The sequence below is a fragment of the Scyliorhinus canicula genome, chromosome 10 (genome assembly GCF_902713615.1).
Source record: "Scyliorhinus canicula chromosome 10, sScyCan1.1, whole genome shotgun sequence".
Lineage (NCBI taxonomy): Eukaryota > Metazoa > Chordata > Chondrichthyes > Carcharhiniformes > Scyliorhinidae > Scyliorhinus > Scyliorhinus canicula.
In genome coordinates, this window is record NC_052155.1 from 152,054,483 (window position 1) to 152,081,121 (window position 26,639).

Consider the following 26,639-nt stretch of genomic DNA (forward strand, 5'->3'; position numbering starts at 1 on the left):
CATTCCCTTGGCCTTTGGAACTGGATGGGGGCGCACCGAGTCTTTGCAAGGAAGCCCAAAACGAATGAACCGCCGAGGGCCATGGTGGTACGGTTCCACCGCTTCTCAGATAAGGAACAAGTCCTGCAATGGGCTAAAAAGGAGCGGAACAGCAGGTGGGAGAACAGCGTAATCTGCGTTTACCAGGATAGGAGCAGAACTGGCCAAGAGGCACGCTGGATTCAACCGGGCTAAGGTGGCCCACCACAGCAAAGGGGGTGAAGTTGGGGCTGCTGCATCCGGCGAGGCTGTGGGTCACATATCAAGATCGCCACCATTACTTTGATACACTGGATGAGGCGTGGAATTTTATCAAGCAAGAAAAGTTGGACTCGACCTAAAGGACAGCCGCACTGGGACGATATGCTCTGGTGGGGATGGTAATTGGCGAATAGCCGGAGGCAGCGACGTTATGTTGTTTCCTCTTATTTTTGTTTGTTCCCTGTTTCTTTGGCCATGTTTTCGGCTTTTGCAGAGCTCGGCTGCAGAGGGAGGAGAGGGCCCTACACTTAGGGCTGCTCTCCTGGGAGCTGGAGCCGTTTATTTTGTGGGGCCGGGTTTGCGCCCGGGGTTTGCTGTTTATGTCGTTGGGGGAGGGGGGCGGAAAATGTTGTTTGGGGGCCGTCGCAGCAGATAAGTTGGGCTTTCTGCAGGGAGAGAGGGGCCCAAAAAATGAGGCATCTGAATATTCGGAGACAAAGATGGGAGCAGCTGGGGTCAGCATGGGTCAGCTGACTCACCGAAGCATAATGGGGGGAGAGCCAGTGTCACGCGGGTGCTTGACTTGGGGGTTCGGGATCACAGGGCTGCTACATAATGGTCATGGGAAACTGCAGGGGACTCAGGTGGTGCTTGTGAACATTTATGTCCCGAACTGGGACGACATCCAATTTATGAAATGCACGCTGGGTAAAATTCTGGACTTAGACTCGCACAATCTGGTTATGGGGGGTGACTTTAACACACTTATAGACCCTGTATTGGACCGTTCAAACCCCAGGTCGGGGAAGCGACCAGCGGGCGGCTAAAGAACTGAGGGGACTCGTGGAATAGGTGGGAGGCGTAGACCCGTGGACATTCGCCCGACTGAGGGCGAAGGAAACTGGGGAAGTACGGGATAAGGAGGGCAACACGGTCATAGACCCAGAGGGGGTGAACAGAATCTTTAGGGCGTTCTACGGTAAAATGTATGAGTCGGAGCCGCCGCTGGGAGGGGAGGGGATGAAGCAATTCATGGACCAGCTGGGGATTCCAAAAGTGAAAGAGGATCTGGTGGAGGGACTGGGGGCCCCGACAGAGTTGGAGGAGATGTTAAAGGGTCTAGGGAACATGCAGTCGGGCAAGGCCCGGGGCCGGATGGCTATCCTGTAGAATTCTACAAGAAATTTTCGGAGCTGCTGAGCCCACTCCTGCTAAGGTCCTTTAATGAGGCCAAAGAGAGAGGGACCCTCCCCCCAAAAATGTCACAGGCTTCAATTTCACTCATCCTCAAATGAGAGAAAGATCCGCTACAGTGTGGATGTTCTAGACCGATATCGCTCCTGAAGGTAGACGCCAAACTGCTGGCCAAGATCTTGGCTGCTAGGATTGAGGACTGTGTCCCTGGAGTGATAGGGGAGGATGAGACAGGCTTTGTCAAGGGCAGGCAATTGAACTCCAATGTACGGAGGCTCCTAAACATCATCATGATGCCCTCAGAGGGAGGGGAGGCAGAAGTAGTGGCGGCGATGGACGCAAAGAAAGCCTTTGACCGGGTGGAATGGGAGTACCTGTAGGAAGCGCTAAGAAGGTTCGGAGTCGATGAGGGGTTCATAGGTTGGGTCCAGCTACTCTACCAGGCCCCCATGGCAAGTGTGTGCACGAACAGGGTGAGGTCGGAATACTTTAGGCTCCACCGGGGGACGAGGCAGGGGTGCCCCCTCTCCCCGTTATTATTTGTCCTTGCGATACAGCTGCTGGCTATAGCGCTGCGGACTTCAAAGAACTGGCAGGGGTTGATTTGGGGGCAAGGAACATCGGGTCTTGCTTTACGCGGATGATCTGCTCCTGTACATCTCGGACCCACTAGAGGGGATGGGGGAGGTCCTGCAGATTCTGAGGGACTTTGGAAATTTCTCGGGGTACAAGCTAAACGAGAAGAAAAGTGAGATGTTTGTGATCCAAGCTAAGGGGCAGGAAAAGAGACTGGGAGAGCTCCAGCTGAAGATGGTTGAGAAGAGATTTCGGTACCTCGGGATACAAGTGGCTCCAAAGTGAGATGCCCTCCACAAGCTTAATCTATCTCGGCTGGTAGAGCAGATGGAGGGGGACTTCAAAAGGTGGGACATCTCCCGCTTTCTTTAGTGGGGAGGGTGCAGACCGTTACCAGATTCTTGTTCGTCTTCTGTGCCTTCCCATCATCACCCCTAAGTCCTTTAAGCGGGTGAACAAGATCACTTCGGGATTCATATGGGCAAATAAGACCCCGCAAGTAAAGAGACTGTACCTGGAGCGCAGTCGGGGGGGGGGGGGGGGCTGGTGCTGCCGAACTTTTGCAGCTACTACTGGGCGGCTGACATAGCCATGATTAGGAAATGGGTATTAGGGGAGGGGTCGGCGTGGGTGTGGTTAGAGATGGCCTCATGCAAACGTACCAGCCTGGGGGCACTTCTAACGGCACCTCTGCCGTTCTCGCCGGCGCACTACTCCTCCAGTCCGGTGGTGGTGGTGGCATTAAAGATTTGGGGTCAGTGGAGAAGGCACAGGGGAGCGGAGGGAGCCTCAGTTTGTACCCCGATACGCAACAATCACAGATTTGTCCCGGGCAAGATAGACGGAGGGTTTCAAAGCTGGCATAGGGCAGGTATTAAAAGGATGGGGGACATGTTCACAGACGGGACCTTTCCCAGCCTGAAAGCCTGGAGGAGAAATTCAGTTTGCCCCCTGGAAATGCTTTCAGATACCTTCAGGTACGCGCCTTTCTCAAAAAACAGGTGGTGTCATTTCCGCTGCTACCCCTATGCAGGATACAGGATAGGGTGGTCTCCGGCACCTGGGTAGGGGAGGGGAAGGTGTTGGACATCTACCAGGAACTTCGGGAGGCGGGTGAAGCCACAGTGGAGGAACTTAAGGGCAAATGGAAGGAGGAGCTAGGCGGGGAGTTGGATGCGGGCATGTGGGAGGATGCCCTAAACAGGGTCAATTCCTCTTCATCATGTGCCAGGCTTAGCTTACTCCAGTTTAAGGTGGTCCACCGGGCACACATGACGGCAACCAGGATGAGCAAGCTCTTTGGGGTTGAGGATAAATGTGCGAGGTGTGCGGGAAGCCCTGCAGATCATGTCCATATGTTCTGGGCATTCCCGGCTCTTAAGGGATTGTGGCAGGGATTACTAGGTAATGTCCAAGATCTTGGACACGCGGGTGGTGCCAAATCCAGAGATAGCGATCTATGGTGTGTCGGAAGAGCCGGGAGTTCAGGGAGCGAAAGATGCCGATGTTTTGGCCTTTGCCTCCCTGGTCGCCCGGAGACGGATCCATTTACTGTGGAGGGACTCAAAGCCCCTGAGTGCAGAGACTTGGGTTAGTGACATGGCTGGGTTTCTCAGTCTCGAGAAAATAAAGTTTGCCTTGAGAGGGTCCATGACTGGTTTCTCTCGGAGGTGGCAGCCGTTCCTCGACTTTCTGGTAGAGCAGTAAAGGTCAGTAGCAGCAGCATCCCGGGTTGTGGGGGGGGGGGGGATTGTTACGTAGTATTGTTCTTTTCTCTGTATATATGGTTAACATTTATTTTGTTATGTTAATTGCTGAGAACGGTTAATCAAAAAAAAAATGTTTTTGACAAAAGTTTTAATAAAAATAATTTTCTAAAAAAAATGAAGGCAACTGCAAACACCAATTCTAAATAGTGAGGTCCCGCAAACAGCAACTGAGATAAATTATTAGTTAATAGGTTGTCTTTTTTGTGGTTTTGGTTGAGAGATTAATGTTTGGCCAGGATGCATAAAGCTTCCTGTTCCTCTTCAGCAGTGCCATTGGATCTTTAACATATACCTGAACAAACTAATGGGGCCTTGATATAACCCTCGGATTCAAAGGCAATGCGGCACTCACACTGACTGCTGCACTGAAGTGTCAGCTTAATTTATGTGTTGAAATCCTGCATTGCCAAATAGAACCAAGCAGGTTCACGCCAATCAGAAAGGTTGAAATAATGTGCTGCTGGACAAAGGGTGATCCTAACGCAAATAAGGATCTGAGCCAGCATCCTGCTTTTCCTTAGTAAATATTGTTTGTTCATGGTTCTTATTCAGAAGAGTAGATGCACACCGCTCCAAATTTGGAATATCTAGGGGTACAGGTTCACAGCTCCCTGAAGATGGAGTCGCAGGTGGTCAGGGTGGTGAAGACAGCATTCAGCATGCTAGGTTTTATTGGTCAGAATATTAAATACAGGAGTTGGGATGTCTTGTTGAAGTTGCACAAGACATCAGTAAGACCACACACGGAATACTGTGTTCAGTTCTGGTCACCCTATTGTAGGAAGGATATTGTTAAACTAGACAGTGCACAGAAGAGATTTACGAGGCTGCTACCAGGACTTGATGGTCTCAGCTATAAGGAGAGGCTGGATAGGCTGGGACTTTTTTTCCTGGAGCATAGGAGGTGTAGGAGTGATCTTATAGAGGTCTATAAAATAATGAGGAGCATAGATAAGGTAGATAGTCAACATCTTTTCCCAAAGGTAGAGGAGTCTAGGACTAGAAGGCATAGGTTTAAGGTGAGAGGGGAGATATACAAAAAGAGACCAGAGGGGAAATTCTTCATACAGAGGGGGATGAGCATCTGGATCGAGCTGCCAGAGGCAGTGATAGAGGCTGGTACAATTTTATCCTTTAAAAAACAGTTAAACAGTTACATGGGCAGGGTGGGTATAGAGGGATATGGGCCAAATGTGGGCAAGTGGGACTAGCATAGTGATAGAAACTGGGCGGCATGGACAAGGTGGGCCAAAGGCACTGTTTCCATGCTATAAACGTCGATGAGTCTAAATTTTTGATAAAATTCTGCACACTTTTCTATCGACCCGACCTACCAGTCTAATTCATCAAAAAAAGCACTTGCACTTATAGAGCAACTTTCATGACCTCAGGAAGTTCCAAAGCACCGTGCAGTCAAATTAATTATTTTAGAAATGCAGCCGCTTTTGTGTAAGAGGTCTTATGGTGCACACTGCAGCATCCCTGCCTCTGAGCCAGAATCTCCAGGTTTGAGTCCCATACCAGGACTTGATGGCTAAGAAAGGTGCAGTCACAACCTGGCCAACAAGGGTTGATTATCAACCTGCAAATCCTTCCAAATGCTTCTGGCTGATGGTAAGAATGAGAGCATCTACTGGTCAGCCAGAAACTACAGAAGGCAAACCACTGCTGCATCTTGCCAAGCATAACCATGCACCAACACGTGAAAGTCCATGGTCACCACTTTTGTATTGTAAGAAACACAGCAGCCAAGCTGTGCACAGCAAGGACCGACAAACAGCAGTGAAATAAGGACCATGTTCTGTTCTAGCGATGGAGTTTGAGGAATAACTCTTGCCTCGGACACTGGGAGTACTGCCCTGCTCTTTTTAAATAATGTTGTGCAATGTTTTGCATCCACCTAACAAAGACAGATGGCACCTTGGTTTACAGTCTTATCTTAAAGGTGGAACCTCCGACAGTGCAGCACTTTCTGGGTACTACAGGGAAATGTCTGCCTAGATTATGTGCTCAAGCTTCTGGAATGGGACTTCTGATTCAGAAGCCACGAGTGTCATCACTGAGCCAAAACTGACATTTAACTTAAATCTGAAGAAAGACTTGCAATTATGTGGCTCCTTTCATAACCTCAGGACATCCCAAAGTGCTTTGCAATCATTGGCATACTTCTGAAGTGTTACTTTGTAACGTAGGGAATGTGGATGCGGCCCTCGAGATGAGACCCACAGAGGAAACAAATACCTTGGACAGCCCTGGCTTAAAGCTAATCTTATTTCACGCAAGACAATTTTATAGGTGTGACTGATATGAAAAAATGCCTTTTGATACATGCATATACCACATTCAGTGGCAAAAAAACTATTCAATTTGAAGTGCTTTGGAGTGCAGTTAGCATTAAAATTCTGCAAGAACTAATTCCTAGAGTAAAATTGATTCTACTGCTTCTCCCCATTACTCTCGCTGTCTTCCATTTAGCATGTTAGTTTCCTGACAGTAGAGTACACAGCACTTAGCAGCTGGTTTGTGAAACCATCAGTCAGGAAATTGTATGATAAATAGCAGGTATGGAGGTTTAGTGGCATTTTGTTCTGCTTCAGCAGTTTTAGCCTGACTTTGGAAAAGTCATCATGTGGCATTTTGTCAAGAGCTGCAACAGAAGATGGTAACAGTACAGTAACTTATTACACAGACACTTGAGTTATGATGTTCTCCAGATGTATTGTTCATGTGTGAATAATAAGTCACGAGACGGATAATTATGCTGGATCTAGTGATGCAGGCCACTTCCAGTCACAAGGGTTTGTCCTAAGCAGACTGTGCAGTATGATGGACTGTCTCTGTTTTGTGGCTCAAAGCTGCGGTGTGGAAAACGGGGCAGAAATGAACAATTGCTCCAGGAGCTGAGTTCATTTATTTATAGTTGAGTTCTGATGGTAATGAAATTCATTGGATTTGTTCCATTTGTGACAGTTAAAGTGCTTGTGTATATGTTCCGGCTTGCCTTTGGATAGTTTCTTTTGCAAAACATTCACTCAACAGATTTTTAACATCCCGACTGCTGGTGTTAAAGGTTCCTTCTGTATGCTTTGAATATTTCTTGTTAGCTATATTGTAAACCTTTGTTGAGTATACAGTGAATCAAGTACAGGGTACTCCCATTAATCATCCTGAGAAACTGTAATCGTGAAGCAGACAAAATTGGAGCCCACTTTGGTTCCACGTTCCTTAAAATGGTAGATCTTGTGTGAAGGACCCATCTTATTTCTGAAGGTGAAATGAGCTGTTACTACAAAAACTGTATGAACTGCATATACTTCTGTGGTAGAGTAAGTGAGAAAACTGTATGATTATATAAAGGAAACACAGGATTGTTACCTGCTGTCCCTGTCCTCCTGCCTTTTGCAGGCCTGCCTGGAGTGAACACCTTGCTCTCCCTATGTTTGATGGCTCCATGGTTGGATTTTCTGCTTGTAGATCTGTTCTAGTTTGTTGCCAGCTGTTCATGTTGCCTTTGGTCGACTGGCATAACTCCCAGTTTTATTTTTTTAAAGTAGCACTCCAAGTTCTTCGACTGAATAATTGGTTCCTTGAGAACTAATGTACCACACAGGGTAAATGTAGGCCTCCCTGACTGTACTTAAACATTTCCCCACACTGATCTGACCCCCTACCCTCACTGTCCCTTCCAGTCCCCATTCTGAGCTTAGATCCAACAAATGGCCTTTTGAGACTCATAGACACTAACTTCCCAACCACATTAATGAAGTCCAACCATCAAAAATAGCTTGCTGTTGTTGCAGATTAATAGCCTGCTGCTCTTGCAGATCAATCTGGGACTTGCTTAAGCACTTTTCTGCCCAGGAGTTATAACTTCCATCTGAGTATCTCCTTTTTTTTTCCTATTCTGCCCCTCTGCCATCTTCCTCCTTCAGCACGCACTCTTGACTGGTTTACATTTTTTTGATGATATCCACCATTTCACTTGGTATATAATTCTTAAAGACATAATTGCGAGTGAACAATTTTATCATGGTGATTGTGGGGTGGGCAGGGGGAAACATACAGTCTGGCCTTCTGGTCTAACAGAGGTCACTACCTGCTGAAGAAGTCAAAAGGAAACCTGTCCAACTTTTGGAACAATGTATTGCTCCTACACATGTGCACTAGCAGGTCAGCACGGGGCAGGGCTCAAGTGTGGGGATTTCCTATCTTGCAGACCTCACTATCACAGCAGCCTGTACATTCTCAGTATTATAAGTATAAGAAAAAATATGCCGTTAGTTAGTTGAAATATTGATTACTTTTTATCAAAGCTGATTATGACATGGCTTGTGTGTATTGCACTATCACTCGTTGCCTGTCAGTGTCACAGTTTTTCTAACTTGACAGTAAAGAACGGTATTCTAGTTCCTCTCAGCAGGAATATAGAGGTCCAGTAGCCTCAATCCCTTGCACTCGTTATTCTTATTCAATTTACTTGAATTGCCCCATTGCATTGTCATCAGAAGGGATTGCTAATAAATCATCTGGTTTACCATCTCATTTACCATGCCCAAAATATACAAACTATAACAAGTTGAAATTAAATCTTGTAAATCAGTAGGTTTGGTAATTTTCTGTAAGTAAATGTTTTATTGATAATTGAGTTATGTTGAATTGTGTGACTTAGCTCCGCGGACAGTCGCTAAAATATCTGGTGATTTAACCAAAGCTTCTAAAAGTGAAGGGTAACTCTTTGGATGCTTATTAAAAGTAGATTTTGTGCTCAAGTCCCTGGAGTTGAACTTGAACACCCAAACATCTGATTCACAGGTGAGAATGCTACAGTAGCACAGTGGTTAGAGCATAAGAACTATGAGCAGGAGTAGACCATCTGGCCCTTCGAACCTGTTCCGCCATTCAATGAGATCATGGCTGATCTTTTGTGGACTCAGCTCCACTTTTCTGCCCGAACACCAAAACCCTTTATTCCTTTATTCTTCAAGGACTGTTTGGACTGTTGCTTCACAGCGCCAGGGTCACCGGTTCTATTCCCGGCTTGGGTCACTGTCACTGTCTGTGCGGAGTCTGCATATTCTTCTGGTGTTTGCGTGGGTTTCCTCTGGATCCTCTGGTTTCCACCCACAAGTCCCGAAAGACATTCTGAATTCTCCCTCCTTGTACCCGAACAGGCGCCGGAATATGGCAACTAGGGGCGTTTCACAGTAACTTCCTTGCAGTGTTAATGTAAGTCTACTTGTGACATTAAAGATTATTATTATTACAATTAAACCAAAGCTGACACTATTAAATTGAACTGAAATAAAATTGATTCGGGTCATGGTATTAAACAATGGTCTACCTTCTTCAAATATACATATGTAAATTAAATGTTGACTTGTTAACAGTGGTCTGTCAATTAATGCAACGCTAAATTTCAGTCTAATAATGAAGTGTGCTTTGAGATTTCCCTGTAATCCTCATGTCTCTTATTTTCTTATTTTACAGCTCCACATCCCCTTTTCCCATCCTTCCACCCACCTGTTCCAATCGATGCCAGACATCATGAAGGACGTTACCATTATGACCCATCACCTCTTGCCCCGGTACACATGTGAGTATGATCCATCAATGTCCTGGATAAAGTAAAATTTACAGTCGAATTTATGTGATTAATTGCTTTTCTGGACTGGGATAATATTGTTTGAAAAGCAAATATCATTGTCAGTACCTGCTTTAAACTGTTTTTTATGAAGCCGGAGTGTTCACTTCAACAACTTATTTGTCTTTAAACATTGGCCTAGGTCTTGCTGGTAAAAATAATGGTGAGCCTATCAGCGTTCACTGCTATTAAAGAGTAAATCAGACAACTTCCAGGGATGTCATATGTAGTTAAATATGAGAATCAGGATGTTGCTGTCCAGGTTGCTTGCTACTCCAGGAACTTTATTTAGATGGTATTCAGCCAAAAGATTCAGCATTTACACACAGGGAATAGTGTGGCATTGTAGTTCCTAACCATGAGGCACCCACTGAATACAGAAAAAGTTGGAGCTTGTTCGTTATAGTGTAAGTGAATTTTTAATATGGCAGGTCTTAATTATTGCCAAACGACCTATCTGGCTCTGAAAATTTACTTTTAGAAGTGTGGAGTATAATTCATTCAGATTTTAGTTATTGTTGGAGATGATTCATTAAAATAAAACTTTAAATCTCTTGCCCCTCTCAATCCAATTTTTCTTTCAGTCTCTTTATTTCACTTTCTGCATATGATTTGGCATTGGATTAAACGTTCTCATTTATGCTTCGTGGCTCAGACTCTGCGAGCCTGATTTCAACTTTGAAGTGAATGGGTTTTGAATAGGTTAAAATCAGACACTTCCCCTCAATCAGGTTTCTTCAACCTGGTTGAGGAGATACACCATTGCTTGCCATGTTCATCTGTATCCCAGGTCCCCAGTAAATATTGCTGCACCTAAATAGATTCCTAATAACCAACAATTGCTGCTCGAAAGCCTATATAAAGTCTGTGGACAAACTTGTGTTGTTACAACACCCTGGGCTAGTGTGCAGTCAATTTTAACCCCACAGGCCACGGAGCCCCAACACAAGTGAATTAACCAATAATTTATATAAAAATTCCTGAAATTAGGATTTTGCCTGCCCAAAAATTTAATCACCAGGTTTGTAAGTTGAAACACAATTACCGTTTATTCGTAACAGAAATAAAAATGAAACATGCAGTAATTTCAGGTGGATAATAAACAAACTAACCTACTACGCACCTTCCCTTCAACTATCCCACCCTCTACCCACACACACACAAGATAGACAATGACAGAGGAGTGGAAAGGGTTAAAGTAATACATAAGGATTAAGTTCTTGCTTCAGATGATGTGTTCCTTCCAGCAGGGATTGATCAAAGCCTCTCTTTTAAAGTTGATGATGGTCTTCTTGCCGAAACATTCATCAGTATTCACAAGCTGTAAGACTTCTAATGGAGAGACACTTCAGCTTTTTTTTAAACAGGGCCTTCAATTCAAAGGATCACCTTCAGGCCTATGTTCCATTTTTGAGATTCTTTTGGCTCGAATCAAACCCGGCTTCCTGTCCATGGTTTGACTTCATCACTTGCAGGCCTGAGAAAATGACACCCAGTCTTACCGGGGAAAGGGAAGAGCTCTTACACTGGATTTTCTTTTTAGGGAAAATCCATCGGATCTTGGAGAGAGGGCATGAGAGCTCCTCCAGGTAGACGTCAGAACCAAAAGTGAAACTAGAAACTCAGCCTTGTCTCTGAAAAGCATCTAGGTGAGACAATATCCAATCACAGTCTGTTGCAGGGCAGAATACAGCCTTTTCAGCTCATTCATGGGCCACCAGTCAAGTCAATCAAATAGAGTCAGTACTGTTGTCAGCCAATCTGCAATCACCAGCCTAAAACAGCGTAGCCTTCTGGATTCTAATGTTGGAATTAAAGACACGATCCACTTTCCTTAAAATCACAAAACGGGGCAGCACGGTAGCATAGTGGTTAGCATCAATGCTTCACAGCTCCAGGGTCCCAGGTTCGGTTCCCAGCTGGGTCAATGTCTGTGCGGAGTCTGCACGTCCTCCCCGTGTGTGCGTGGGTTTCCTCCGGGTGCTCCGGTTTCCTCCCACAGTCCAAAGATGTGCGGGTTAGGTGGATTGGCCATGCTAAATTGCCCGTAGTGTCCTAAAAAGTAAGGTTAAGGGGGAGTTGTTGGGTTACGGGTATAGGGTGGATACGTGAGTTTGAGTAGGGTGATCATTGCTCGGCACAACATCGAGGGCCGAAGGGCCTGTTCTGTGCTGTACTGTTCTAAAATCCATTAATCCCATAAATGAATCTATCAAACTTTGTTTACCTACCTTTGCTTCATTTTCCTTCTTATGCTTACCCAAGAACAATCTATTACTCGGTCTTGAAAGGTTTTAATTGTCCTAACTTTTTGGAGTGAAGATTTCACAACTCTTGTGTGTGGAAAAGTGCTTCCTGATTTCACATCTCGTGACCTAGCTGTGATTTTAAGATTATTTCCCCTCAGTCTGCATTTTCCATTGTGCAGGACCCCGGGCAGATACTAGACAAACAAATCAGAAGTACTGGTAAAATTTGTGACAGTTGTTAAAAACTAAATAAATGGAAGAAACTCCGTTTTAGTTAACCTTTCCTGTGCAATGTGTATTAATTCAAATTGTTATAAAGGAGGAACAGTTCAGGACTCTGGGTCAGTACTCGGAGTTTAGAAGGATATGGGGGGATATCATTTAAAACCTCAGAATGCTGAGAGGTCTAGATAGAGTGGGCGTGGAGAGGACATATCCAATAGTAGGAGAGACTATAACCCGAGGGTACAGCCTCAGACTGAAGGGATGATTCTTTAAAACTGAAATGAGGAAGAATTTCTGCAGCCAGAGGGTGGTGAATCTGTGAAACTCATTGCCGCAGAAGGCTGAGGACGCCAATTCACTCAGTATCTTTAAGACAGAGAGAGATAGGTTCTTGATTAATAATGTGATCAGGGGTTACAGGGAGAAGGCAGGAGAATGGGGATGTGAAACATATCAGCCATGATCGACTAGTGGAGCAGATGCAATGGGTTGAATGGCCTAATTCTGCTCCTATATCTTATGGTCCAGATGGCGCAGTTTGCAAGACCATGCCTGCAGCTTTTATTTCCCCTTTTCCCCCCAGTCAATGACACCTGTTTTCTAGGTGATGCCTGCGCTGGACAAACTTCTTTCTCATCCCAATAACCCCAGCGCTTCTGTAAACAATAACAGTTGAGAGCTCCTTCTCAGACTATTGTGGACCCTTGAGCTGAAGGCTTCACTCTCAGACCAGCATGTGAGGGTTTTGGGGTGGAAGACCATTTGCTGAACCTTTGTGTGGGCAGTAGACCTTTCCTGTACTCGTGCCCTAATCTCTGGATTCTCAAAAATTGACCATGAAGGAACATTGAACTGCATAATTAAAAATGAGCACAAACAACCGCGTTGACAAACGACAGAGTGCTCAGCTTGTAATTTTCATTAACAATCCTTGTAAAATGAAGCAAACATAAATTTTAGAAGCATAGCGTAAGTTAGTTTGGAGATTGTGGCTGCCACCATTTGTTTTGGAGAAATTAATTACAGTTATTTAAAGTTCGTAGATCTTCAACAGAAATTTGGATTTATAAAGGAGCCTTTAATGTAGTAAAATACCCCAAGGTGCTTCACAGGAGCATTATGAAACAAAATATGGCACTAGACCACAGAAGGGGACATCAGATGACCACAAGCTTGCCAAAGAGGTAGGTTTCTAAGGCATGTCTTAAAGGAAGCAAGCAAGGTGGAGAGGTTTAGGGAGAGAATCCCAGAGTTTAGGACCTAGGCAGCTGAAGGCAATGGTGGAACAATTAATATCAGGAGTGTTCAAGACTTAATAATAGGCCAGACTTTAAAGCTCCGTATTCTTGGAAGGGTTGTGGAGCTGGTGAAGATTATAGATATTTGAAAGAAGCACGAGAATTCTAAAGTGGAAACTTTGCTGAACCAGGAGCCAATGTGGGACAGTGAGCATAAGGATGACAAGTGAATTGGACTTGGAGATTGCGGATATGCAACAGAGTTCTGGATAACCAAGTTTATAGAGGATAGAATGTGGGGAGGCCAGCCAGAGGTGAATGAGTATTGTCAAATCTAGAGGTGACAAAGACATGGATGAAGGTTTCAACAGCTGATGAGCTGATGCAGAGGTGGAGGTGGGTGATATTACAGAGGTGGAAATAAACAATCATCTTGATTATACAGAAATGGGATTGGATGCTCATCTTGGGGTTAGAACAGTCTGGCCCAACCTTCCGAGATGGATGAAATCAGTGGCTAGCGAACTGACTTCATTATGGAGACAGAGGGCAATGTCATTAGTACACAGCCTAGATGCGAATAGAAGATAAACAAAGGGGAAATTAAGATTTCAAGTGGGTAGGAACATAATAATTCACCCATTTGATAAGGCATAAAAGTATTTGCATTCATTGCAGATCATAAAATGTGTTTATAATTTAATAACCCAGTATCACGAAAAAAATCTTTGGAACTTTTTTCAGCCACTAGTTTTCAGTCCTTTATGTCTAAAGCAGACCAAGGCAGGCCAACAGCATGGTTCAATTCCCGTACCAGCCTCCCTGAACAGGCGCCGGAATGTGGCGACTAGGGGCTTTTCACAGTAACTTCATTTGAAGCCTACTTGTGACAATAAGCGATCTTCATTTAATTTCATTTTCATTTCATTTCTTCAGCCACTCTTGTCCCTGCCACAGTACCTATTGGAGGAAGAACAGGGAACTTTCCTGATGTTCTGAGCAATGTTGTAAGGTTCCTTCTGTTAATCCGTATCCACCTCTTGTTTTTTCTTTTAATTTCTGTTATTCTGCTATTTCAATTTCTGTACCCGGACAAAAATGCACCTTAACCTTTAAGATGGACTTCACCTTTAATTTAACAAAAAAAAACCCTCCAGCATGATGTGCTGTTGGTCTGATATCAATGATGGCGCACCTTGATGGACTTGGCTGGTGGCCAGTAGACTGTTCCAGGGCTTAGCTGGCACTCAATACCATTCTAGAATGTTCTGAAAAGGCAGGCTTCACCTTAGCTTTAGTTTCATTTTGAACAGAAGCTGGAGGGTCAGCTCTGATATCTCTCTCTCTCACCTGATGGATTCTGTCTGAAGGTCCAGAGTAAAGACCTTTCTCTCTGCACAACCAGTTTGAACTGCAGGAAAATCCAGTCCTGCACCAGCTGCAGGTGGGGTGAGTTGTTTAAAACCCTTTTTGAAATCACAGAGAGTGAGGAACTCTGCTCTTACCCTGGAAAAGCTGTTGGTCACTCTGGTGGAGTTGGAAGCAAGTCACAATTAAACAGGCCTGAGGCTTGTTCAGTTGAGTGAAGGCCCAGGTTAACAAACGTTAGTGACTCCCCCAGAGGGAATCCTACAGCCTAGGAGTTTGGATTGAGTGATTCAGGCAGAAGATCCCCATTAATGATTCAACCGGTGTTTTTCATCGCTCGACATCCTGAAAGGACAGCCTGCTGCACAAACGACGTCAACATCCAAAGCAACAACACTCATCTTCCATTTCATGTTAATCCTCTTTTATTTTTCCCCTTCCTGTGTGTGTGTGTGTGCGTGCGTGTGTGTAGTACTTCTTCTGTGTGTTTGGGTAGAGGATGGGATGGTAAAAGGAAGGAGTAGTAGATTAGCTGGCCGTTGTTCATTATAATTATTGCGTTTCGTGTTGTTATAAACAAACAGTGGTGTTTCACTTACAAATCTGGTGCCTGAAAGTCATTGGAGCAGCCAAGGGACAAAGATCTCACAAACTTTATACAAATTATTAGTTAATTCATCTGTGCTAGGACTCTGAGGCCTGTGGGGCTGAAATTGGCCACGCACTGGCCCAGGGTGTCGAACCATGTTCCTCACTCACCATAACAACAAAAACAGATTACTGCTGAAAAGAAGACATGCTGTTGAAACTATTCATCTTGCACTCATCAGGACAGAGCAAAAATGCCAAATTTCAAAGAAACTTGCATCTATTCATATGTTGGGATCTGTCTGGAACATGTCCGGGCAATGCAATTCAATTTTCTTGAATGAAACAAAAGCATAGGGTCAATAGTTCCCTGGTGGTTGCTGCATGCAACGCCTTCACCAATCCAGAGTCTAATTGCCATCTAATGAGTACCTTGTCTCGTGCAGTATAGAATATTGTTCCTTTTGAAATTTAGTATTCTTTCATCTGTCTCGATGAGTGCAAGACAAAAAGTTTTGACATCCTGTATCTTTTTTCAGCAATACTCCAGTCCTGTTAAAACAGATTAATGGTCCGTTTATCTCAAAGCTATTTATGTTACGTACAGAACAGTTGCAGTGTTTGTATCATTGCAAACACTGGTTGCAGCACCATGAAATACAGCTTTAAGGAAACATTACTTTCATGACTGGAGTGCTTTGCTGTATCAAACATGAAAACAAAAACTTTAATTGTTTCAAAAAATAATTAATTGGATGTGAAGCCCTTTACGGGTTGCTTTAGAATGCCTAACCAAATATACTGCCTTGAACCCATGAAGTGTTAAAGAACCGGACCCTTTGGGTTGGTTGCAGTTTAAAAATATAATTACTGACAGAAGGCCAGTCTGGTTCTTGCTTTTGGTGTGGGCTTGTGCCTGTTCAGAAGGGTTAAGACTCCATGGCCATTAGCTTGAGGTTCTTCAGCTTTAGCTGAGCGTGCTAATCAAGGATCTCATGCTGTTTAGGTCAGTGACCTCTGAATGCTTGTGGAACCCAGAATGGTTTATCAGTGCACCCTGTTTAAGTAAAAATAATCACGCCAAATCAAAATACAAAATGATAAATCCCATGCCAGAGTATTTTGCATTCTTATTAATCACAAACTGAGAGAATAATTCCTGATTTTCCTCTTAGCTGCTCCAGCCAGACAGTGCTTTCTGACCAGTTGCTTAATGGGGAAAATAAACTGCAGTAAGTATGCTCTGTCACTCTGTCAATACAGTCCTCAAACTAGCCTGGATGAGAGTCAAGTTTTTGCTTCAATCATGTTGCTTAACTACAACTGTTTTTCTAACGGATGTGATTCCAAATTCCATGGCATTTTGGGTAGCAACATAATTCCCTACGTTATTTCCTAGCCAAGCAATACGTCTGGTTCAAAACTCTCATAATTGTTTTCAAATCTCTCAGTGGCTTTGCCCTTCCAACCTCTTAATCTCCTCCAACCTCACAAGACTCTTGAGGTGCCTGCACTTTTCTAATTCTGATCTCCTGAGCTTTCCCAATTTCCTGCGCTTTCCCAATTTCAATACTCCACCATTGGTGGTCGTGTTTTCATTTGGCTGGGCCCCAAGTACTGCAACTTTTTCCCTGAACCTCCCTGACTCTCAAACTCCCTTCCTCCTTCAAAATGCCCCGAATGCTTTTTGATCATCTGTCCTAAAAGTGGCATGGGGTTGATTTCCCCTTTATAACAGACCTGTCCAGCGCCTTGGGATGTTGTGGGTAGAGTGGAAGTGTGGGTTTAGGTAGGGTGCTCTTTCCAAGGGCCGGTGCAGACTCAATGAGCTGAATGGCCTCCTTCTGCACTGTAAATTCTACTGGCCTCCTTCTGCACTGTAAATTCTGTGATTCCTAAAGGTACTGTACAAGTACACTTTGCTACGAATCAATTAAGGATTCCAATCCTCATACTTTCTAGGATCCTTACACCCATGAAAATAGTGAATAATTTATTTTTTCATTTTTGTAGTTAAATTTGAATGCAGAGTTTGGGAGTTGACATGACACTGTGGAGTATGTTTTAACTTTTAGGAAGCCGCCTGTTAGAGATTACCAGCAGCCGCATTGTTCTGATGATGAAGGGGCCGCTGCCACTTGAATGCACTTGGCTTGCTGCGGGCACCAAGCAGGCGTTTCCGATGCAGCTCTGGTTTTGGTCCTCAGGGATGTTGCCTATCTAGCATACTAGGGGCAGCTGTAGGTAGGTCCCGGAAGGAGGGGGGAGCAGGAATGGCGTGGGACAAAGCAAAGGGGGAAGAGCAATAGCCAATGTATTTTTGTGGAGTCTGACACGTGTACCTTTGGTGTTTGTACTTTTACTGGTCTGGTGTATTCTCTCAAGGGGTTTTATGTCTTATCTGCCTTTATCCTCATTAATGGCAAGTCGGTTCTACTCACTCGTTAATTATGGGCCAGTTCATTTGAAGTCTGTTAAATTTGGATTCACAGTGAAGAATGAACAATTACATTGTTTAAGTACAAGTTGTGTTCTCCTCTCAGTTGGGGAAAACCATGTCTTATAAGTTTGCTTTTCATAATTACAAAATCATAGAACTATAAAAATATATATGCTTGAAAATCTGTGAATTTGATACTTTTGTTCCATTTTCTTAAAATTAAGAGAAATTACTATTGAGCATAAAATGTTAAAGTAACAGTGTTTGCTTCAAGAACAGAAGACAATGGAGCTAATGATAAAACTGGAAGAGCTGCTGAGCTCCGTGAAAGATAATCAGATGAGAGATTTTACTGGGACCAAATTATGTTTGATATTTGTCATCATTACACTTGATGTTGTTTTGTAAAGTCACAGTCTCTCCTTAAGCACCACTATTGCCTATAATGAAAATTTTATGCTGCATTTCCACAGGCTCTGCTGTCTGCATAAACAAGCACCAGGTGATTGATGGGGGTGTCATCTTAACAAAATAACAAATGTAGTACAGCAGTAGGCGTAAAAGAAGATAATAGAAAAGTGAACACGAGTGCAGGAGATAGGAAATAAAAGTTACAGACAGAAGAGATAAATTTACTGTAACTAGTCTTTCATAAGATAGACTTGTGCCATGTAATAGGGCAAGCTTAAATATTTTAATACAAATAGATTTAACCATTTTATGGTTAACTGCGTCCCTAACACACTGAGTGGGTTTATTGAAGAACTGTTCTGATTTAATTTGATTAGAATTGATTAACAAATGTAACCAATGCGCCATTGACCCAGCCTGTATGTGCATTTTATATCAAAATGTGCTCACAATGATGAAATAAGCACTGAAATACACACATGGTCCTCGGTTATTCGAGGATCAATTGACATGTTACTTTGTATTATCACACTCTTCCCTCAGAAATAGAGTCAAAGTAACAGAAGGAGTCCAAGGCTGATTAATGGTCAATGTTTCTTCCATGGTCATAACCACCTTTACAGCAGCTGATTGGGTGGTAAGCTAGATGAGGTGACAAGATCATATGGGCTCCCACAATCGTACATTGAGTGGGAATCAGCCACACCCATCAGAGGCAAGTCTTCCACTGAATGTCAAGCCAGTATTCAGAGCCGGAATATTGGATTGGCTTGGTGGACTGTCTGGAGCAAGTTTGAATCCTGCACTTCCTGACTCTCCATATTTAATATCATACTGCTCACTAAAACCAACACTCTCTCTCATCCTGGCCAGTCTCTCCAGTATACCTTTGCCTCCACTCTTTTATCTCTAAGGGCCGCAGAGTTGAATAGCTATGATGGACAGCTGATTTAGTTTGTTCATGCCAAATCTGGCTGGACTACAAAAAGCATTATCAGGTTCTACTCTTGGCTGCTAAAACTGTTCACTATTCCAGGATCATCCTAAAATGCAAAGGTAAACCCTAGTTTCTTTTCTCCACCGAAAACAATCTTCTTAAACCCCTCTCCCCACTATCTCCTCCACTCTCGCCTACAACTATAAGTGCGAGGAGCTCATCAACTTCTTTGTCACTAAAATTGAAACCAACCAATCACCTGCCCCTGTTGCATCCCTCCCCTCTCTGGGTCCACCTGGCCAAACTTCCTCAAAATGTCGCCCGACACCCGAGTCCTCATCTTGAATCTTTACCTCAGTACTGAAATAGCTCTTATCAAAGTCATAAGTGACATCCTACTGGACTGTGACAAAGGTAAACCTTATCTATACCTTATTCCTATTGTGGGCAGCACGGCAGCATGGTGGTTAGCATAAATGCTTCACAGCTCCAGGGTCCCAGGTTCGATTCCCGGCTGGGTCACTGTCTGTGTGGAGTCTGCACGTCCTCCCCGTGTGTGCGTGGGTTTCCTCCGGGTGCTCCGGTTTCCTCCCACAGTCCAAAGATGTGCGGGTTAGGTGGATTGGACATGCTAAATTGCCCGTAGTGTCCTAAAAAGTAAGGTTGGGGGGGGGGGGGGGGTTGTTGGGTTACGGGTATAGGGTGGATACGTGGGTTTGAGTAGGGTGATCATTGCTCGGCACAACATTGAGGGCCGAAGGGCCTGTTCTGTGCTGTACTGTTCTATGGTCTATGGTAAACATTGCCATCTCAACCTGTCTGCAACCTTTGACACGACTGACCACTCTATCCTCCTCCAACTCCTCTCCAGTGCCTTCCAGCTGGGTGGAACTGCAATTGTCTGGTTCTATTCTCACCTATTATATGTAACCAGTGTATCACCTGCCAAGGTTGCTGTTCCTAATTCTGGTATGCTAAGGATCTGTTCTTGGCCCCTCCTGTTTCTCATCAGCCTGCTGCCCCTTGACAACACCATGTGTAAACACGACACCCAGCTCTACTTTGCCTCATCTAATAACTATCCCGACTAATTGAACAGATTATCTTACCGACATCAAGAATGATCAGAAATTTCCTATTGGAAATCTTGGGAAGACCATACTATTGACTTCAGTCCCACTACATTCCTTAGGTTCAAAATCCAGCATTTTTCCTGACAATTATTTGAGGTTGAACCGGATCGTTTGCAATATAGATTCCTATTTGATGCCAGGATAAGGTTCCAACCACATTTCCACACTATCACTAAGCCTGCCTGTTTCCACTTCCAAATCATCCTTGACGGCACTGCCTCAGTCCATCAGCTGCTGAAACTCTCCTTCATGCCTTTGTTACCTCTAGATTTTAATCTTCCAATGGAGTAAGATAAAAGCAAATTACTGAGGAACCTGAAACAAAAACAGAAAATCTCAACAGGTCTGACAGCCTCTGTGGAAAGAGAACTATGCGCATTTGATATCGAAATGTGTTTATGATGATGAGGTAAACACTGAAATACACTCATTCTCCGATATTAGAGGATCAGTTGACATGTTTTTTTGTATTGGCACACTCTAACATCTATCCAGACTCGAAGCGTTAGCTCAGTTCTCTCTCCACGGATGTAGTCAGACCCGCTGAGACTTTCCAGCGTTTTCTGTTTTTATTCCAATGTACTCCTTTCAGATTTCCAAGTTTCTACCATCCATAAACTTGACATTGTCCAAAGATCCGCTTCCCATGTGCTTACTGGTACCAAGTCCTGTTCACCCATCATCCTTTGTTTGCTGACCTACATTGGCTCCCTGTTATGCAATAGCTCAATTTTAAAATTTTCATCTTTGAAAGTCCTCCATGGCCTGGTTCTTCCCATCTCTGTAAACCCCAAAGTCCCCATTACCCTTTGAGAAGCGAGTTTAGCTCAGTTGGCTGGACAGCTTGTTCATAATGCAGAGCAAGGCCAACAGCATGGGTTAAATTCCCATATTGGCTATGGTTATTTATGAAGGTCATGCCTTCTCAACCTTGCCCCTCGCCTGAGGTGTTGTGATCCTCGGGTTAAATCACCACCAGTCAGCTCTCCCCCTCAAAAGGGAAAGCAGCTATGGTTATCTGGGACTATGGCAACTTTACTTTTATTCATCTAATTCTGATGCCTTGAAAATGCTTGATTTGAATTACTCTATGATTGTTGGTCATGGCTTTAGCTGTCATGGCCCAAAGTTCTGGCTTTCCCTCCATACACCCCTCTCTCTTTCTTCCTTTAAGATGTTCATTAGAACTAACTTCTGTGACCAAGCTTCTGGTCACCTGCCTGTATGTGGCTCAGTGTCAAATTTTGTTTTATAATGCTCCCCTGAAGCACCTTGGAATGTTTTCTTAGTTTTAAGATGCTATATAATTGCAACTTATTGTTGTCATAGGACGGAATGAGTGTTATCACCAAGCAAAAACCGGTTCCTATCAATTGACATATTTGAATCAAACTGAAGTACGTATAAGCTGTCAGACAACACATGTAGCACGTTTAATACAAGAAATTGACCCATGGCACTTTGCAGGTCTGTAACAAGACAGCAATAAGACACGGGCGGTGGTATAATTATAATATTACAGGTCTAGTTATCCAGAGGCCTGGGCCAATGTTCTGGGGACATGAGTACAAAGCCGGCATGCCGGCTGGAAGAATTTAAATTCCATTTATAAATCTGGATAAAATGCTAGTCTCCTTAATAATCATGAAACTACTGGATTGTCTTTTTTTTTTAATTGCTTCACTAATGTCTATATGGAAGGAAATCTGACATTCATTAGCCTGTCATGCGACTCCAGATCCACAGCAATGTGTTTGATTTTTAACCATCCTCTGAAATGGCCAGGCAAGCCATTCAGTTGTGTTGAGCTGGTCCAGAAAAAGCACCAAGGGTGTATCTACACCACACAGGTCCAGTGATTCAAGAAGGTGGGCCAACACCATCTTCCCAAAGATGATTAGGGATGGGCAAAAAAATACTGGCCTAACCCGTGATGTTCACATCACAAAAAAAATCCTTGTTAAGCATTGATATCAAACCATTTGCATAAAAACTTTACACAGTTTTACAGAGCATCTGAATGAGAGAAGTGGAGTGACGGGGACCATTTTAGGACAGAGTTCCAGAGTTTAAGGCTCAGGTAGCTGAAGGCAAGACTGCCAGTAGTCGGTCGAAGGAAGTGGACATTGGGCAAGGATCCAGAATGGAAGAATGCAGAGCTCTTGTGAGGCTGGAAGAAGTTACAGAGATAGGAATGAGTGAGGCCATGGAGGTATTTGAACATAGAACATACAACATTGAGGGCCGAAAGGCCTGTACTGCGCTGTTATGTTCTATGTTCTATACAGTGCAGAAGGAGGCCATTCGGCCCATCGAGTCTGCACCGATCCACCTCAGCCCTCATTTCCACCCTATCCCCGTAACCCAATAACCCTTGCTAACCTTTTTGGTAACTAAAGGCAATTTATCATGGCCAATCCACCTAACCTGCACGTCTTTGGACTGTGGGAGGAAACCAGAACACCTGGAGGAAACTTGCGCAGACACGGGGAGAACGTGCAGACTCCGCACAGACAGTGACCCAGTGGAGAATCGAACCTGGGACCCTGGTGCTGTGAAGCCACAGTGCTATCCACATGTGCTACCGTGCTGCCCACAGTAGGGCAATAATATGAGGACCATAATTTTAAATTTAAGGCATTGCTGGACCAGAAGCATATGTAAGTCAGCAAGCTCAAGAGTAACAGATGAATCGGATTTTCTGTGCGTTAGGATAGGGGGAGTTTCGGGTGAACTTAAATATGTGGAGGGAGGCAAATGGGAGGCTGGCCAGAAGAGCATTGGAATAATTGAATCGAGAGGTAGTGTTGGTGAGGGTTTCATCAGCAAAATGAACAGAGGCAGTGGCACTTTTCAATAATTCCAATTGAATATTAAATTAATAATTTCAAGTAATGCCAAGAACATTTAATAGATAAAGAGTAATGCTGAGCAAAGTTGTATTTCCAAAGTGTTTTGTGTTTTATAAGTTATGCTTAATAATCTTTGACGCTGAAATCTTTGCTGAACAGCACCTTCAATTGTTTGCTTGGTTCACAGAATGTTCTCTAGTTGCCACCTTTATCTCAAACTTGGATGGTTTGGAAGGCGACTATATTATATTCATAGAATTTACAGTGCAGAAGGAGGCCACCTGGCCCATCGTGTCTGCACCGGCCCTTGGAAAGAGCACCCCACTCAAGCACACACCTGCTCCACCCCATCCCCTCAACCCAGCAACCCCAATCAACCCTTTGTTTGGACACTAAGGTCAATTTATCATGGCCAATCCACCTAACCTGCACATCTTTGGACTGTGGGAGGAAACCAGAGCACCCGGAGGAAACCCACGCACACACGGGGAGAACGTGCAGACTCCACACAGACAGTGACCCAAGCCGGGAATCGAACCCGGGATTCTGGTGCTGTGAAGCAACTATGCTAACCACTGTGCTACCGTGCTGGGGGAATGTTAATCAAATTGAGGTCCAGAAACGAAACATGAAACTTCCAGCACTCAAGTACTGTGAGAGCTGCATTTAAATCTCTCTGGTGTAAAGTGTTGCAGTCAATTTTTAATCATATTTTCAGATTAGGCTTCATTTGTAAGGGTGATCAGACATCTTTGTTTACTAGAAAATCACACTTAATATTGTGGGAAATGTGTCATGTTATTTAGATGGCACCATGCATACCCATGACAATCAGTTATTGCATAGTAACTACATGGACTTTTGTGAAGAAAAAAAATGAAATTGTTATAAAGCAAGTCCGCTACGGTGAACAGAAGGAATCATTTTTAACCCACTTAACTAAGCACTAAACACATGCCTAATATTTTACAAATACTTTTAGGATAAGGCTGCCATTGCAGACTTGTAATTACAGAGCAAATGTGCCCGGAGCAAGGTAATAAATCTGATGTAATCTCTGTGTGCATTAAGGAGAATAAAGGGGGCTGTTTGTATATTAAGCTCTGAGAAATTTCTGAGCATGGATATACCATGACTAATGCAGACATCCCCGACTGATGTCCAATGTCATCGTTTTGTGTTATTCTGTTATTAAAGATTTGGTGCAGAAGATTTACGCAGACCTTGCTAATCCGGATTGAGCTGGCATCCATTTAGGGCATCAACAATATGAAGCAAAATTAAATTAAAAGCTCGTAAAATGAAATATGTTTCGTATTAGTCGCTTGACACTTAATTTGCCTCTGAATAAGGAAGGAAATCGCAAATTAACCTGCCTATGTTTTTCTAGGCAGGGCTTATTAGAGTTAGTAATAACTGTAATTATCTCTGTGATAATATTAACCTATATGTGTATGAATATGTACTCAAGTGTGGCACCTCTGATACATTTGAGTCAAGTGCAACCCTCGTGTCTCGGTTCATTAGGCAGAATTATACTCGCAAAGCAGGAACAGTGCTGTGCAGCAGTGAGGAGGCATTGGTCCTGTTCAGGCCTCATACTTCTGCTGCTTAATTGATGTGCATTGCCTGTAAATTGAGGCTCCTGTTGCTTTTTTTTTTAAAAACTCGCTGGCCTGAAGTAAAGGTCTGCCTGGTCTCTTTTTGCAAAGTCATGCAAGTTGCATAGATTTTAAATATATATATATATATATATATAGATGAGTCAGATTTTTGCTGGCGTCCGCACCGCTTTGCAATGCATTTAGTTAATGGCTGGGCGGAAGCGAGTGCCGTCAACCCCCAGCAGTAGCGGTGAGGAGAGCAGTGGGATTGAGTCTGCAGAAGGTGGTTCGAGACTTGCCCTTCAGTTTGGGCGGGAACTTCCCCGATGATTGATTAGGAGTTTTTTTTAAAAACTACTCCCGGATCTTGGTGAGCGGCAGTCAGTCCAAGCAGCGGTGTGTACCTCAGCTCCCCCCCGGCAAGGTATAAGTAGGTTTGCAAAAGGATGGGGAGGGGGATTGTAAACTGGGCAGCACAGTTTTGAGCTCGGATTAACAACCCCAACAGCACCATTTGTGGCAACTTTCTGGCGGCTGATTGAAACTTCCAGACGCTGTCAGCAACAATTCGCCAAAGGAACGGGAGACTAAATATAGCCTGTGCGCGCGCTCCCCGCCCCCACACATCCAAATTCTAAAGTTATTTTGTGCTGCAGTCAGCAGAATGAGTGAGGAAGGAGACGTTATTGAGCGAAACATTCACGTTCACTGAACCAGAGTTAAGCCCTCGTCCTACAGGGGCCATCGTTAAGCCTCCAGCAGCCTCCAGACTGAGCAAGTGGACTGTGACAGGCTTCCCCAACACAATAATAATGCTCCAACCAGAAAGAAGGTGCAAACAAAAGACAACAAGCCATGTTCCCTTTGGTTTGTAATGTTAATCAGAATATTATTCAGAACCTCAACCCCAACTTTATGCTGATTTCTCCAATCGTCCATGGATTTCCTGCTAACTCCCCTCTTTTTTTGTCACTCGCAGCTTTATGAGGTGCCGAATGCGGCGCAATTACATTCCCAACACCAACAAGACTCGGATTCTGGCGGTGGCAGTCTGCATTTGAGTTTATGTTGAGTTGCCACTGATTTGCTGATCCTTATTTACTCTGATAACTCCCAAACGGCAACCCCCAAAAAAGTAATTAATTACCATGACACAACAGAGGTTGAACATCCACCATTTAGCAACTTTCCAATTCGGGGCGGAGAACCTAAACCTCCGAGTTCAATCAATTGCAAAAACAGGTCCTTTAATGACCTCCGTTCAGGGAAGGTGTGCGATAAGAAAATTCTCCTTTACATCGCAGATAACAAACTACTTTCGAAGGTTACTCTGCACTGCTGCCCCTCCAAAGATGCAGAACGAGTATTTGAGAACCTGCTTTATTGTTCTGTCGGAAACGAAATTAAGTTCAGAATTAGTTTTAAACACCGTGTGGGCGGGTATTTTGTCCGTAATAATGATGGGACGGGTGGATAATTTCAATCGAGATGCAACCTGATACTGGAGACATGTTTGTGTTTCAGGAGAGTCGGTTAACTTCAAAGTCGATACAATTAATGTACAAAGAATATTTTTTTAAAGTCCTCGATATTACCCTCAGTATCACAGTGCAGACATGAAGGCCATGTTCATTTGTTGTAATGTGTGAGTGTTTCCAGGCTGCCAGCCAAAATAAAGCATGCCTTGTGTATTGAACTCAGAAGAATGTCGAAGGAGGAAGAAAATATCCCTTTTGCTGAATTATTATTGCATCTTAATCGGGGATGAACAAAAGGTCTGCATTTTAACAGACCCCCAGCAGCAACATCGACACAATTGGTCCTATCAATGCAGGTTTATGTGTTATACTGGTTTGGTTTACTGCAAAGTACATTAAAATAAAAGTGTCTCAAGATTTTTATTTTGTTGAGCATCGGACATATCTTGCCTTCTTGTGACACATCAAAAATCAACACTTCTGAGTACCACAAACAATGCTACATGTAAGGTACAAAATTTGTCAGGATATTGAAAGAATGTAGGTGATGGCACTTCTTCAGGCATATAAGGCTGTCAGATATTGTTATCAAGTTACTAATTGTCCGTGACTTGCTGTGTTAAGCACTTGTTTCAACTTTACTGTTGTGTGCAAATATATATATATATATATATATATTGATTTGAATAGCTATTG

At 43.8% G+C, this 26,639-nt stretch overlaps 1 protein-coding gene across 3 annotated transcripts in view; it reads left to right on the forward strand.

Moving 5' to 3' along the window:
- The window catches only part of LOC119972716 (transcriptional activator GLI3-like), a 447,347-nt gene that overhangs the window by 265,120 nt on the left and 155,588 nt on the right, over positions 1–26,639 (forward strand). For all 3 annotated transcript variants that reach the window (XM_038809920.1, XM_038809921.1, XM_038809922.1), the window contains one exon: positions 9,267–9,372. In XM_038809920.1, the coding sequence (XP_038665848.1) occupies positions 9,267–9,372 (106 nt within the window). The remainder of the gene's footprint in view (positions 1–9,266; positions 9,373–26,639) is intronic.